This window comes from Ichthyophthirius multifiliis (genome assembly GCF_000220395.1).
Source record: "Ichthyophthirius multifiliis unplaced genomic scaffold scaff_1120509251233, whole genome shotgun sequence".
NCBI lineage: Eukaryota > Ciliophora > Oligohymenophorea > Hymenostomatida > Ichthyophthirius > Ichthyophthirius multifiliis.
The window spans coordinates 108,955-124,678 of NW_004086074.1; the positions used below are offsets into that span (position 1 = coordinate 108,955).

The window sequence follows — 15,724 nt, forward strand, 5'->3', positions numbered from 1 at the left end:
TCAATATCTTAAGTTGCTTATTATAATTTTCTAACAATTCCTATATGCATTCCATCCTTAAAATTGATACTAAGATTAAATATATTTGACAAAAAATAAAATATAAATAAAAAAAAAATACAAATTCGCAGATATAGGAACACATCTATGAAATGGTTCTTCTAAATCATTTTCTATTAATTAATCGACTTTTTTAACATTTTATATTGAATCATCTAATAATTATAAGAGATATATATTATTAGTAGCTGCTTATAATAATTCTTCTTTACTTAAAAGACCATCTTTATTTAAATCGTTATCTTTAAAAATTTGTCTTATAATTTACTTCAACTTTAATTTAGAATCTTCCGAAAAAAGATTTTGCTTTAAAACTTTATATAGTTCTTATTAATTTATATTTCCATTATGATCTAAATTACATAATTCCATAAATACTATTAACTTATTTTCAATTGAGTTTTCTTTAAACATTTCTAAACCAACTATAAGTTCTTTATAATCTACTGTTTATGAATTATCTTCATCAAAAATGCTTTTTTTAATTAGTAAAAAAAAAAAAAAAAATTTTAATTAGTCTTTTTTTTTTATTTTTACTAAAACAATTTATCACCTAAATTTATATCAGCACCTAATCCTACTAAAGTTAATAAATCTCCAAATTCTTATCTATTCATTCCATCAGACTATGTTTTATTTTTTTAAAATAATTATTCATATTAATAAATACTTTGCTACGAGCATGTCTTAATATTGTTTAATAGTTTGAAAATAATTATTTTAATACATCTTGTTTGTTTTATAAAAGTTATTATATTGTCTTCCATTTCATTTTAAATTTTGATTTTGTAGGTATTTTCTTCTTAAAATTTTCTAAATTAAATTCTTAACCAGTTTTGCATATATTTAACATTACAGAAACTGAACCTTTGGGAACAGGTAATGCAGTAGAATTAATTTTACTTTTGTCAGAATATTTTACTTTGTTTTAAAATTTCTATTTTTTATGTTTTTTATAAAATTAAATAATTTTTATTTTTTTTAACTTATTCGCATATAAAACTAAATATTTTTGCTTGTTTTTCATGATAAGTTGCTTTTTAACTACAAAATCTTAAATCTTTTTTATATTTTATAATAAACAAACAAATATAATATTTTATTTTTTTAATACTTGAAAATCTTTTATCTATGGGAGAATTAAATATTTAAAAAAGGCTTTTATCTTGTATTTGTTATGATTAAAATTATTAACGAAAATTATTTGTTTTTTTAAAAATAAATTTTTTAGATGTATTATTCATGCTTTATTTATCTAATAAATTCAATTAGTTTTTATTTTAATTTCTTAAACTATCTTATATAACGTTAAAAGTAATACAGTTTTTATTTATTAATTTTGATTACTAAGCTTCATTTTAATTTAAATATCCTAAAGAGGTTTTACAAAATTGTCTACTTTTATGCAAATAGTTATCATCATTGTCTTTAAAAATTCTACTTTTATATAAAATATTAAATGGTTTTTATTTCATTAAAAAAAAAATTAAATATATTTAGAAATAAATTAAAAATAAAACTAATAAAATATAATACTAATTATAATAAAAAAAAAATTAAAAAATAAAATGAAAAAAAATATTAATATATTTAAATATAATTATTTATAAGTAAATTTAAATAATTAAAAATATATTTATATATTTATATGTTTATATATATTTTTATATATATAATTTTTATTAAATTATATATAAAATTATTTTATATTCATATAATTTAACATTTATTTATTTATATAATTGTTTTAATTTTAGTATTATTATATACAAAAAAAATATATTTAAATTTTTTCTTTTTTCTTTTTAAATTTTAAATTTATTTTTGTATTAAATAATATTTTTTATATAATAAATATTAACATTATTTTTTTTTTTTGCATATCGAATAGATAATATATAAGTTAAATTATTTTTTTTTTTATAATTAAATTTTTAGCAATAGTATATTCTAATTCTATCAATAGTATATTTTCAAATTCTTTATGAAATTATTAGTTTATTAAAATATTTTTTAAATATTTAAACTTAATTTAATACTTTTCATTAATTATTTTTAATTATTTAAAATAATTTCACGGCAACATTAATATGTTTTTTTTTTATAATATATAAATATTAAATAAATTTAATTTTATAAATAAAGTAATAATTTTTCCCTTTTTTATAAATTATTAATATATAAATATAAAATAAATTTTCAGATAACTTCATTTTCTTATTAGCATTCACCGAGTACATAATAATCAACTATTTCGTGTTGACAAGCTTCGCAACCATTTTCATAAGATTAACTGCACAAATTTTTCACACAATTAGTATTTAAGTTGAAATATCCACAAACTTTTTCATCTATCATTTTTATTTTTATATAAATATAATAATTTATAAATATTATATAAATGAATAATTTATATACTTTTTTATCTTCTTTAATTTAATTAAACTGAACATTTAAATATGTCTTTTAAATTAGGATTACAAAAAACAGCATTTTGTGGAAAATTATTACAATCTCCATCTATCATAAATTCAATTATTCTTTATTTTTGCATGCTTCACATTTATTTAAGTATGTAAATTTACATTGTTTTTATCTACAATTTATTATTCCTTTTTTTAATACGACGCAGACAGGTTCATTTATTTATGGGCAATTTAAATTATCTTCATTATCGTAAAGGATACATTAATTCTAAAATGAAAATTTCGATAAAAATAATAAAAAAATAAAATAATTTTCATTATAAAAGGTTTTTAATTTATTATAAAATAATTTTTATATATATTGAAAAATATATCATTTGTATATTAATAATATCAATTATGTATTAATAATATGAGTTATTAAATCATATATTATATTTTTGATATTTATTTTTTGTTTAAAAATATATATATATATATATATATATATATATAAATGAAAAAAAATTTAATAAATAATAATAATATAAATATTATTTAAGAAAAATATAATAATAATATATTAAAAATATTAAAATAATAATTTTAATTATTTATTTTTTTAATTTTATATAAAAAATTATATTTTCTAAATATTATTTATTCTTTTTTAAAATAAAAATATTAGAAAAGCTAAATAATAAATTAAAGGAAAATATAATTTTATTGTTTTGATGATTTTTATTAAAATTTAAAAATTTCTATTTTAAAAAAATACATTTTAGTTTTTATATTATAAAATAATTCAAAACTTAATATTATTTAATTAATTGATAAAAAAAAATATTTTAACTAATTAATTAAAATATAATTATAAATTAAATTATATAAAAAAATTACTTAATATAATAATTACTAAATATTTAATTATATATATTAATAAAATAAATAATATGAATTTTGGATTTTCTAAAATAATATTTATATATAATTATTTACTATTAAAAATATTTATATATAAATGATTATTAATATTTTTAAATTTATAAAATATTCATGAATATATATATTATTATATATTTAAAGTTTTTTGTTTACAATTATTTGCCTTTATATTAACTCAAGTAATCATTATTTTTAATATATTTAATTTCTTATTTTTTTTTTAAATAATTACTATTTTTTCTTTATTTTATCAAGTATATTAAATAATATATTCTTAATTTAAGAAAGTTTTAATAAAAACTTGAAAGTTAAGAAAAAAATAATATAAAACTAAAAAAAATTTAATAACTGAGAAAATTAAAGTTATTAAAATTTAAAATAATCTAGAAGCTTATTAATATTAAGATTTAAACATTTATACAATTATTAAAAAAAAATATCTAATAAATAAATTACTTTACTGTAAATTAATGATACTTAAAACAAGCAATTGTAAATTAATGACACAATTTAAATATGATGATTAGAAATTGACAAAAAATTTAAAATAATTTTAAATATTAATCTATAAAAATTATAAAAACTAACCTTTTTATAATAATTTTATATTATTATTTTTTTAAAAAAAGAAAATGTAATAAAACAGATAAATATGTATCCCTAATGTAAAAAAATAAAATAAACATAGAATAAAAATAATTATAATAAGAATATTATAAAAATATTAATAAATAAATTAATCATGTAATTTAATTAATAAAACCTTATTGTTTATATTAAATTGAAATTCAGAAAACAAAGAATAATTGAAATTAAAAGCTTTAAAAACTAAATGAAATTAATAATATTAATAATAAAAAATAGTATTATAAATGAAATATACAAAAAAGAACATAGAATAATAGATTTTAATATGAAAAATATATAATTAATTTATGAAAAATATTATTTAAGAATATTTATTATTAAATATAAAAAAATATAATATAAATTTACATATATATTTTTATTTTAATTATTATCATTTTAGATGTGTTATAACATTTATCCATAAATAATCACTTTTTTATAACAATTCTTAATTAAAGATTTTAAAACTAAATTTTTAGTTTCAGAAAAAAAAAAAAAACATTATTTTTAAAATAATTAAATTTTATGAAAATAATATAAAAAAATTATTCTATATATATAAATATTATTTCTAATTATTTTCATATATTTTACTTTTAATTATATTATTCATTCATCTTATTTTATCCATTTAATTCTTTTACCATCTTACCAAAAGCCTTCTTTTGATTTACCTTCTTAATTAATAAATATACCATTTCCATACTTTAATTTAATAAGAAAAATTTGAAAAAAATAAATATATATATATATATATATATATATATAATAAGTACTTATTTTCCATTATACCAATTTCCTTTATATGCTCTTTAATCAGGCCAATAAAATTCTCCATATCCATGTTTTTTATCATCAAAATATTTTCCTATATAAACTCTTCCATCTAAAATATTAATTATATATTTTTAATATTAAAAAAAAAAAAAATTTAAAAAACCAGGCCAATTAAATTATCCTTTTCCTTCCATTCTATTATTTTTCCATTATCCTTTATAAATCCTTCCATCTTCCCAATTATAAATACCAAATCCTTCAATTTAATTATTTGAAAACTCACCTTCATAATATGATCCATCTGACCAAGTAAATTTACCTTTACCTTGTTTTTTTCCATCTAAAAATTCACCTTCATAAATATCTCCATCTGGCCATTTTTCAATTCCGTTTCCTTATTATTTATCTGCAAACCATTAACCTATATATTATGGACCATCTGCATGTATATAAGTACCATATCCTTAAGCTTTATCCATTAACCAGTCTCCTTCATATACTTAGAAGTAAAAAATAATTTTTTTTTTATTTTTATTTTTTTTAAAAAAAAATCAATAAATACTATCAGAATCTTAATGGATTAATCTTCCTTTACCATGGGCCATGTTACTTTACCAATAACCTTCGAATATTGATCCATCTTTCCATATTTATTTTCCTTTTCCATGTCTTTTACCTTATTTCCATTAACCTATGTATATAGCCTCATTTTGAAGAATATATGGTTCTAGATAAACTGCATCTTTGTCTTCATATTCAGGATATTTGTATTGATAAGGTCCAAGCTTTTCGTATGTATATTTAGTTAATATGTTCATATGATCAGGAACTTTATCAATTATAGTTGCAAAATCTTGAGATGGTAGGTTTATATCCATTTCAGTATTATTTGTTACTATTATTTAGAATGGAAAATCTTTTTTTATTATAACAAAGCGTTGTTCATATTATTTGAAATTTTTTCTTGTTAAGAATCGATTTCTTCTATTGTTTAAACTTAAAAGGATTTTTATTTTTATAACATATTATTTTGTTAGATGGAAAGTCCGGAACTTGCATTATATGGAAGTTAACAACAACCCATTTGTTAATTATTTTTTTAAATTTTTTTGTTATTTTTTTGCTTAAAATTTGATTTGATATTTATTCATTTTTATTTTAATTAATAAAATTTTATTTTTATAAAAAGATTAAAAATTTAAGCAAAAACTGATTATATTGCTATTTTTTTTAAAAAAAAAGCAATAAAAAAATATAATTAGAATATTTTAAACTAAACAAAAAAAATTAATTAATATATAAAAATATTTATAAATACTATTAGCTCAAGAAAATTAATTCTACTTCAATATTATTAAATTTTATTTTATTTATTTATTTATTTATTTCAATATAAAATTATAGATTTTAAAATATCAATATTTTTATAAAAACTTAAATATTTATGAATAAAAACTATTAAACAAATAAAATTTAATTTTTTTCTTAATATCATGATAATTAAGAAAATAAATCTGTTTTTAGATAATAATAAAGTTTTTAAGAACTAATTGATTTAAATTAATCTTTTAATTACATAAATTATTAAGATAATTACAACAATTTAAGTTATTCATTAGAAAATCTACTATTCGATAAAATTGATGATATAAATAAGGATAAAATAAATATTAGTCAAGAGAAATTTGTATAAAAATAAATGTAAGAAGAGAATCAATAATAAGTTTTAAAACTCTAAAAAATAGTTTTTACAGAAGAAAAAAAAAAATGTTTAGAAAATGAAAAAAATATGAAAAAAAAGAATCCTTTCGTTATTAAGTAAATTAAAAAGCCAAGAAAATAATAAAATATATAAAAAACATAATTCAATTAAAAAAAATATGAAAATTTAAACAAAAATAATAGTTAGTTAATTGCTAAATGGTATTTAAATTAAGTAGAGAATTTAACATAATAATAAAAATAATTAAATGAATAATTTTAATAAAAATAGGATTATATTGATTATGAAAATGCTTTACTTTTTAAAGATTTAAATTTAAGCTTTCAAACTGATAATTCTAATATTTTTTTAAAAAAAAGTAAAAAAATAGATACAAAACCAAAGTTTATTATTAATTCTGATAAAAAATATTTAAATAATGATTTAATAAGTTAAATTGATTAAAAATTTTAAGTTATTTAAAAAGACTTATAAATTTCTGATATTTAAATATAGAATATTTAAGAATTTTTAAATTAGAATAAAAATTAGTCAAATAATTGTGATAGGAATTAAAATCTTAAATAATTATAAAATAACGTAAACAATAATAAATAAAAAGTTTTTTTTTGCAAATATTGTAATAAACCTTTTGATAGACCATGTTCTTTAGGTAATATATATTTTAAAATTCTGTAATATATTTAAATTTATCTTATATTAATTATATAATTACTAAAATAAAATTATATAAAAAACTAATATAAATAAATGATTGTTTTAAAAATAGATTAATAAATTATTTAATTATAATTAATTCATTAATTTTAATGATTCAATAAAAATTAAATAAAAGTACTTATTCATATTTTAAATAGATAATTTTTTAATAATTACATTAAATTTATTAAATAATTTAAACTTTCAATAACAATAATTTTATTTTATAATTTTTTTTACTTTATTTAATATAATTATTATAAAAAAAGGTGGACACATTAGTAAAGCTCATAATTAGAATTAAAAGACATAAAATATTAATTAAAAAAATAAAATAATAAAAAAGAAATATGTAAAAAAATTAAAATAAATTTATAAATAAGAAAGCAAATTATAATGAATTTCAAAAATTAGTTTATTTAAGATCAAATAAAATATATAAGTATAAATCTACATTTAAAATTAAATGATAATTATATCTATTTTTTAATTATATTTTTTTCTACTTATTTTGTTATTTCTTTATATTTTATTAATATTGAATTAAATTAGTATGTTTTTTTTGGTGGTAAAAAGCTATAAATATATATTTTTGGCGCCTGATAAAAACTATTTAAAAAATCATTAATATTATTAATAAATAAATAAATAATCTTTGTTAATTTATCGTTAAATAAATAAAGCAAATTATTCTTTAAAAAACTTATTAATAACAAAAATTAAACTAAAAAAAAAAAAAAAAAAAAAAACAGTTTCAAAAAGTATAGTATATATACTAATTAAAATAATTTAAAAAATGAATAATGAAAACCTTTAAACTTCTAATTTTACTATCAAAAAGTTAGATCTCTAAAAAAAATTAAATTTTAAAAGTAAATTTTATATACATGTATATATATATTAATAATGCCTTAAAATAACATTATTGTATTTCATGATTAATTTTCTTTTTTTGAGGTTTTTATAATATATAGTTAATGTTTATAAAATTATTAGTCTATTTATATATTTAAAAATTTCGAAAATTTATATTTATTTAAAATTATTAAACATAAATATTATATTTATATTTTTTTTTATTCATTTTATTTTTTTAATAAGATATTGATATTAATATTTATAATAATAAACTTTAATTATGAATATTTAATAAAAATAGTCCTAAATAAAAACAAACTTTATAAAAAGATTCTTTCAAAATATAAAAATTAAACTTCAAATCACCAAACTAATTATATTCTTTTCAAAACGAAGTAAATACACTCTTAATTGAAAATAATAATAAAAATTGTAATAATTAAATAATTGTAAACAAATAAATTAATTTGAATAACTAATTTTAGATTAAGATTTCTAAAATTGAAGATTATCCTTAATTATAATCTTCATAACAAACTTAATAATAAAAAACTTTCATTTAATTAGGAAATATTAATAGTGTTCATTTAGGTGAAGATAATAAACTTTATGATCTTCTAGAATCTAATAATAATATTTAAAATAGTAATAAAATTGTAGAGTAGAAAAAAAAAGAATTAGTAAAAAAAAAGAAAATAAGATAAGTAATAAAATTGATAATATAAGATAATAAGGAATTAATAATTTTGATATTTATAATTAATTTTAATTTATTAATAAATAAATTTACTATTTACTACTTTAAATGGTTAATATTTAAAAATTAAACGAAGAATAAGATAATTTACAATTAACTAAATATGAAATAAATGAAATTTGATATTAATAAAAAACATGACTCTAAAAAGACTATTAAAAAAAATACATCTTTTATAATTATTTTATTTAAATAATTTTTTTTAATACCTTTTATGTTTATATAATACAAAAAATATTTTCTAAAATTTTTTTTTTTTTTTTATAAATTATGAATATGTTTTATTTGAAAAGTTTATTAAGAGAAAAGTTTTGTTTAAGGAAATAAAAGCAAAACATTTTATTTTAAAATTATAAAATAATAATTTTTTAAGTAATAATTAAAAATTAATTTTAATTTATAAATAATATTTATTTTTTATATACATAAAAAATATATATATATTTATGTTTTTTATTTATTTTTTATTATTGTTAACAATTAATATTATAATATATATACTAATTTTTTTTAATATAAACTTATAATCATTAATTTTAAAATTAAACTAAAATTTTAATTTAATTTATAATTTTAATTAATATGTTTATTATTAATTATTTAATCTTATCTTATTATAAGATACAAATATATAATAAAATAATATAAAAATAATTAAAATAACATTATAGATAATTTTTAACAAAAACTATATCATAAATATTATAAATGAAAAAATATATATATATATATGATTTTTTTTTAATATAATATATATATATATATATATATATATATATATATGTATATTATATATATATATATATACATATATATATATAATAAATAAAAAAATATTCGATTAAAATTAATAAAGTAAAAAATACTTTATAAAATTAAAAAAAATGTATATAATAAAATATACATAATAATCTGTAAATAAAAAATTTATTAAATCGATAAAAAAAAAAGATAATCATAAAAAAAATCAATGATGTGAATGTTTTTTATCTCCAGGGAAATCTATTATTAGCATTCCATTTTACCTTTCTACTACATTGATTTTACTTAAACCATTATTTGTTTCAAGTTAATTTGAATCTGGATTTTTTTTAATAAAATCCAAATATTCGTGATGTAAATTTCTCTTTTTATAAGTATTAAACAATCCAATATAAAATGTAATTCCAAAGGTTAATAAGAATATATTTCTGAACCATTTCCATCCGGTTCTCCAGTGATTATACTTAAAATAATCATAGTCTATAGATGCAATAAATCTAGATTTTCTTCTTTAATAAACCCATTTATCTAGATTTTTTATTACCGAAAATTATTCAGCCCTTTCTATGCTTATATCTTAATAATCCATAATATCTCCAGACATGTTCAAAAATTAATGCATTAATGCATCATGAGATTCACCTGGTTAACCTAAAGAAGCTCCTTTAAGTCCTTATCTGGTAGTTCCTTATCCTTTTACAGGTAAACCACCTTTATATCTTCCGAGATGGTCTACATTATATTTGGCTCTTTCTTCAGCTAATATCTTTTGCTTTTCTTCAGCAAATGAACCTTTCTTGTGTGGTTATCTAAAAACATTTCCGTCTGAATTTCTGCGTCTTAATAATTCATCTTCTAATGTTCTTTGGTCATGAAATAAACGGTGAGGAGCAGGCTTTTATAAAATATCATATGAACGGCGGGACTCTTCTTATGATAATACAGCGTATGCTTCGGCAATTTCTTAAAATTTTTAAGCGGATGGCTCGTGGATTTCTTAAGATGTGGCACTGACATCAGGATGGTATTTTAAAGCTAAATTTCTATATGCTTCTTTTATTTCTTAATCAGTTGATAAACGAGAAATTCCCAATATTTCGTAGTAATCTTTTTAAATTGTTGAAAAATTTTTAGTTATAATTCTGGATTGTAAATTGGTGAATTTAAATAATTTATTTATTAACATTTTTTTTTTCCTATTTTAATTTTATATAATAAATAATATATTGTATTATTTTATTTTTTCTTGTTTTTTTTATTTTTATTTTTTAAATATATATATTTAAATATATTTATAAATATATATATTAATATATATATATATATATATATATATATATATATATATATATTTTTATATATAAAACATAAATTAATTATATATTAATATATTTATCGATTTAATTAATAAAGTAATGTATTATTTTATAATTTATTATAGTTAAATAATAAATAATGATTAAAAACATTTTTATTTTCAATAAAAAATTCCTTAACAGAAATACTAATACTTATCATACCATTTAGCCCTCCAGTTATCTAGTGATTAATTAATTAAATTATTACAAAAAACACTCAATTCCCCATCATTCGAAACATTTTTAGGATTAAACCTCTCATGTAGATCAAAAATGCATTTTTCTCCTTTAATAAAACAAGGTAATGTTAATCCATGCCCACTGTACATCATTTTGACTAGTATTAATATTTTCTCCTAATGTTTACAGGCTGCTTAAAATCCTTTGAAAAACAATTTCCTGAATTTAGAAAAAAAATCGCTATTTAAACCGCCTAAAACTTCAACGTATTATGTCAGTAATTTAAATGGAACATTTTGTTCGAATCCAAGTCCCTTTCCAGGACTATTGGATAGAAAAAAACCAAAATCGATATGGATTATATTCCCATTTTTATGAAGTAGTATATTTCCGTTATGTCTGTCTTTTATTTAGAGGAAATAACAGACTAAAGAATAACCTACTAGGGAATAGAGGAAATTGTGTTATCCTTTTTTAAATTCATAATCGAAATAGAGTTTGAAGAAATTGGCTAAGTTAATTATACCTGGGAGATTATTGTGGATGTTTTTCATTAAACTGTCTAATGTGATGGAGTTTTTGACCATCTCGACTATCCCTTCTTCAGGGCCTAAAGAAAGAATTTCGTATGGGGTTAGTTTAAAGTTTAAGTTTTCTGATTTGAAGATTTAATCGAATTATTTTATTAGTTAAATGGCAAATTGTTCCTGTTTTAAATTATCGCCAGTCTTTATTATAATATGGACTAATTTCCAAGTCTTAAAGTTGCCAAAAGGAGAGTTTTTACGAATCCTTTGCTCTTATTCATCTTATTCTTCGCCAAAAATAAAATTTTGTAATTATTTGTGTTATTCAAGATCTGCTTAGTTGTTTTTTTTTCGAAAGTTTATTTCGGAAAACGCAAGGTTTTTTTATTTTTGACTTTCATTATTTTCATAATTATCAGAATAGGCTAATTAATTATCATCTTTTATATTTAAATTTGATAAAGATTCATTTTTTTATAATAATTCTGGCAAATTATTGTAAATTTAAGGGGGTACGCTTTATTAATATACACAAGATATACCTATATCTTCATTATCCTTTTTTTTATTTATTTTTAATGTTTTTTTTCTTTTTTTTTTACTTCATTTGGTTATAATAAAAAGTCTTTTTGTTTCTCGTGAAAACTTTTTAAATTATTTACTAAATGCGAATTTTTTATTATATTATTATTGGTCAGTTTTATATCATCTTATTATTATAATTATATTTATTAATCTAAATTTTAAAACTTCTATAATTTATACAAATTTATTAATTTATATATATAAATAATGATTTTTTATATATATTATACATGAATTGTTAATGGATAAGAAATTCTAGAGTCGTATATTTATTAATTTATATCGTTTTCGAAAATCTCCTCGTATCTAAAAATTTCTAGGCATAAATAAAATGGAGTTCTTTCTTTTGTTGAAAAAACTTTACTTTCTTCTACATTTATATTTAAAACTACATAATTTCTAATACTATCTTAAAAAAAAAAAAAAAAAAGATTATTTTTTTATTTTATTTAATTTTTATTTTATTTAAAAAAAAAAAAAAACTTGAAAAAAAAGGAATATAGACGGCTGAAGGTAATTATTCGTTAATTTTTCTTAACTAATTTTTTAAATCTGTTACTTTGTCAATAGAATACTTAAGATTTTAAGAAATACTGATGAGATCATTTAAAAAATTAATAGTGCTTGCAAATCCATCTACATCAGATTAGAAATCAAGTATACTATTTTAATCATTTATATTGTTAGAATTAATCTATTATTAATAATTTTTTAAATCAATGTCTTTAAAATCTACATTAAATTATTCTTATTATTAATTTATAGTCCCATACTGTTTAATAATTTATTGATTTTCTTTATTTTCTATTATTTATTTTTTTATTCTTGGACTTATATAATTAGTTGCCATTCCAAGTTTATCAACCATTTCACTCGCAATTAAATATTATCCATAATAAAATATTGTAAAATACTCAGAAAATTCCTCTAAAACTTACCAAACTTGATGAAAGTCCTATTTTCCTTATTTTGTATTTACTTAGGCTACACTTTTCATTTAGAAATATAATAAATGGGCAAAATAAAAGTCTATTTTACCCGCTGTTTTTAAAAATTGCTTTAATTCTTCATTGTTTAATTCTTCATGAAAAACGAAAAAAATACATATTTAAGGAATATAGAATTCTAAATCATCTCTACAATCATCCTTTTATTAAATAAAATTTGGGTTTATTCTTTTTTTTTTTATTTTTTTTTTTATAATTTTTTTTTTTTTTTATATTTTTTTTTTATTTTTTTCAGTAAATAATTTTTTGTTATTTTTTTTAAAAAATAATATAAATAAAAACCTGCTTTATTGTAATAATTATAAAATAGATTATATATTTTCTTCTATATACAAATTAACTAAAGTTTATAATGGATTTAGTATTTTTAAACCATCAGTTTATTATTTATATTATTATATTAGTATTTTTGATTTTTTTTTTCTTTAGTTTTAAGTTAATAAACTATAATCTTCTTCCTAGTTTTTTTGTTTATTTATTATTAAATTTTTATTAAATTTATATATAATACTTAACAAAAATGAAAACATTTACAGCATATGACTCTTGAAAAACAACCTTTTATTAAATTATTTTAAATTTTATTTATATTTTACCGTAGTTTTTTTTGCCTAATATAAATATATTAGATGAAGTCTTATCACAATTGTAATCTAAAATTTTATTATTACTTTAAGTTTTATTAATTTTAAATAATTAAGAGTTATTATTTGGGTTAATTGAATGCATTAGTTACTAAAAAAATTAATTATTTATTTTATTTATTAATATTTTTTATTTAAGTATTGAATAAAATGAATAATAAATAAAATATTAAAGATTTTATAAGGAATAATTTAAAGAAAAATATAATATAAAATTAATATATAATATATATATATATATATATATATATACATAAATTTATTATTATTTTTATTTTATATATTTCAAAAATAAAGTATATTATTTGTTTAATTTTTCATATTTATTAGTTTGTTTTCATATTTTAATATATTATGTTTTATTAATGAAAATTTGTATAGTGTTCTCTATAGAATCTTAAAAAGGGACTTATTATTATAAAAACTATTATAAAATAGAATTATACTTTATAATTTTCTTTACGACTTAATTTAAATATTTTCTATATAACAGGTGTTAAAATAAATATACTTATAAAAAATTTAAAAATCATAAAATTTATCCATAATTTTCTGTTTTACTTAAGATTTTATGTCGGTTTTAAAATAAATGTATTTACTGTTCCAGAAATAATTGCTATTATTCCCATTATTATAGTAAATATAATTTCTTATTTAGAAGGAATTTCTTCCTTTTAATAATTAAATAAATATTCATATATGATTTTTCCACTTAAATAGCAAACACTTAACATATGTAATAATCTAAAAATATATTTAATTATAAATTCTTTATTAATCATTATTAATATTTGTTTTTTATTTATTAATATAATAATTCTTTTATATAATTATATATATATATTGAATATTAAAAAAAAATATTAAAATAAATTTATTAAAAATAATAATATCTTTATACATAAAATTATAAATTTGGTATTTTTTTTTTAATAATTTTAACAGATTTATAATGTGTTTGATTTATAATGATTAAAATTTTAAATTTTAAATTAATATTTATATAACTTTTAATCCTAAATTTACAGATTTAAATATGTAAAAATAATTATTATTTTTATATTAAAAAAAATAAATGTAAAAAAAATAGTTTTTTTATTAAAATTTAATAAATTTAATTTTATAAAAAAATTATTTAAACAAAATATCATTTATAATATAACTAAGAATAAAATTTAAATTTAAATTAAAAATATCAAAATATCATATAAATTCTTATATTTTTACTAAAGAATTTTTTTTATAATAAAAAATATTTATAAATGCTTTTATTAATTTAATATTTTTTTTAATAATCATTAAAAAAAATACAACCCTGCAGGGACTCGAACCCTGAACCTTTGGTCCCGAAAACCACTGCTCTACCATTGAGCTACAAGGCTTTAACTAATATGTATTAAACAGTTTTAATATATTTATAATGTATATTTTATATAAATTATATTTAATTACAAAAATAATAATGAATGAAACATTAATTTCAGTTTAAATGATATATTTTTTTATATTTTTTTTTTTGTAGGTTATTAAAAAAAATTGACTTTTTTTTTTATTTAATATTAAATATTAAAAGTATTTAATTTATCAACTAAAATTTAAAATTATTATTTATATATATATATATATATATATATATATATATATATATATATTAATATATATTATATAAAATAAGTATAATATATATTAGTTTATAATTATTATATTTTTGTTTTAAAAGATATTATTTTTAGTATTTATAATTAAATATTTTATCTTTTTTATAAATAAGATTAAATAAAAAAATTTAGAATCATATTAATTAAAA

The 15,724-nt window shown here is 15.4% G+C and overlaps 4 protein-coding genes and 1 non-coding gene across 5 annotated transcripts, besides 30 other annotated features; all 5 read right to left on the reverse strand. All coding sequences in view use genetic code 6, as the record gives it.

Moving 5' to 3' along the window:
• On the reverse strand, nt 1-1,384 carry IMG5_165020 (hypothetical protein; the record flags this gene model as incomplete). The annotated part of the gene is made up of 4 exons (XM_004030221.1): nt 1,175-1,384; nt 731-1,120; nt 598-686; nt 1-535 (listed from the first exon to the last, which is right to left on the reverse strand). Exons 2-4 carry the CDS (start codon nt 1,085-1,087, stop codon nt 1-3), a joined length of 981 nt encoding a protein of 326 aa, XP_004030269.1. The 5' UTR covers nt 1,088-1,120; nt 1,175-1,384.
• Nucleotides 91-125: a microsatellite.
• A 221-nt stretch (nt 1,385-1,605) lies between the features above and the next one.
• Nucleotides 1,606-1,645: a microsatellite.
• A 45-nt stretch (nt 1,646-1,690) lies between these two features.
• Nucleotides 1,691-1,720: a microsatellite.
• Nucleotides 1,691-1,734: a microsatellite.
• Nucleotides 1,691-1,743: a microsatellite.
• Nucleotides 1,714-1,743: a microsatellite.
• Nucleotides 1,725-1,777: a microsatellite.
• A 102-nt stretch (nt 1,778-1,879) lies between these two features.
• Nucleotides 1,880-1,919: a microsatellite.
• Nucleotides 1,920-2,259: 340 nt separating this feature from the next.
• Nucleotides 2,260-2,704, reverse strand: IMG5_165030 (kazal-type serine protease inhibitor domain protein; the record flags this gene model as incomplete). Its single annotated transcript, XM_004030222.1, has 2 exons — nt 2,479-2,704; nt 2,260-2,411 (listed from the first exon to the last, which is right to left on the reverse strand). The coding sequence occupies exons 1-2, from the start codon at nt 2,612-2,614 to the stop codon at nt 2,260-2,262; spliced, it is 288 nt and encodes a 95-aa protein (XP_004030270.1). The 5' UTR covers nt 2,615-2,704.
• Nucleotides 2,705-2,813: 109 nt separating this feature from the next.
• Nucleotides 2,814-2,857: a microsatellite.
• Nucleotides 2,857-2,900: a microsatellite.
• Nucleotides 2,901-2,946: 46 nt separating this feature from the next.
• Nucleotides 2,947-3,046: a microsatellite.
• Nucleotides 2,951-2,981: a microsatellite.
• Nucleotides 2,996-3,068: a microsatellite.
• A 1,581-nt stretch (nt 3,069-4,649) lies between these two features.
• On the reverse strand, nt 4,650-5,695 carry IMG5_165040 (MORN repeat protein; the record flags this gene model as incomplete). The annotated part of the gene is made up of 4 exons (XM_004030223.1): nt 4,650-4,745; nt 4,817-4,926; nt 4,981-5,316; nt 5,380-5,695. 4 exons carry the CDS (start codon nt 5,693-5,695, stop codon nt 4,650-4,652), a joined length of 858 nt encoding a protein of 285 aa, XP_004030271.1.
• Nucleotides 4,780-4,808: a microsatellite.
• A 1,842-nt stretch (nt 5,696-7,537) lies between the features above and the next one.
• Nucleotides 7,538-7,590: a microsatellite.
• A 925-nt stretch (nt 7,591-8,515) lies between these two features.
• Nucleotides 8,516-8,550: a microsatellite.
• Nucleotides 8,551-8,833: 283 nt separating this feature from the next.
• Nucleotides 8,834-8,875: a microsatellite.
• Nucleotides 8,876-9,570: 695 nt separating this feature from the next.
• Nucleotides 9,571-9,675: a microsatellite.
• A 146-nt stretch (nt 9,676-9,821) lies between these two features.
• IMG5_165050 (phosphatidylinositol 4-kinase, putative) lies at nt 9,822-13,803 on the reverse strand (the record flags this gene model as incomplete). Its single annotated transcript, XM_004030224.1, has 6 exons — nt 9,822-10,079; nt 10,161-10,723; nt 11,183-12,239; nt 12,284-12,433; nt 12,497-12,675; nt 12,750-13,803. 6 exons carry the CDS (start codon nt 13,801-13,803, stop codon nt 9,822-9,824), a joined length of 3,261 nt encoding a protein of 1,086 aa, XP_004030272.1.
• Nucleotides 10,889-10,979: a microsatellite.
• Nucleotides 12,704-12,735: a microsatellite.
• Nucleotides 13,320-13,352: a microsatellite.
• Nucleotides 13,443-13,503: a microsatellite.
• Nucleotides 13,443-13,505: a microsatellite.
• Nucleotides 13,449-13,504: a microsatellite.
• Nucleotides 13,489-13,543: a microsatellite.
• Nucleotides 13,747-13,775: a microsatellite.
• Nucleotides 13,804-14,115: 312 nt separating the features above from the next.
• Nucleotides 14,116-14,175: a microsatellite.
• Nucleotides 14,117-14,167: a microsatellite.
• Nucleotides 14,136-14,169: a microsatellite.
• Nucleotides 14,176-15,227: 1,052 nt separating the features above from the next.
• IMG5_165060 lies at nt 15,228-15,299 on the reverse strand. The gene has a single exon. It is a non-coding gene; the product is annotated as a tRNA-Arg (tRNA).
• Nucleotides 15,300-15,526: 227 nt separating this feature from the next.
• Nucleotides 15,527-15,585: a microsatellite.
• The last annotated feature ends 139 nt before the right edge of the window (nt 15,586-15,724 follow it).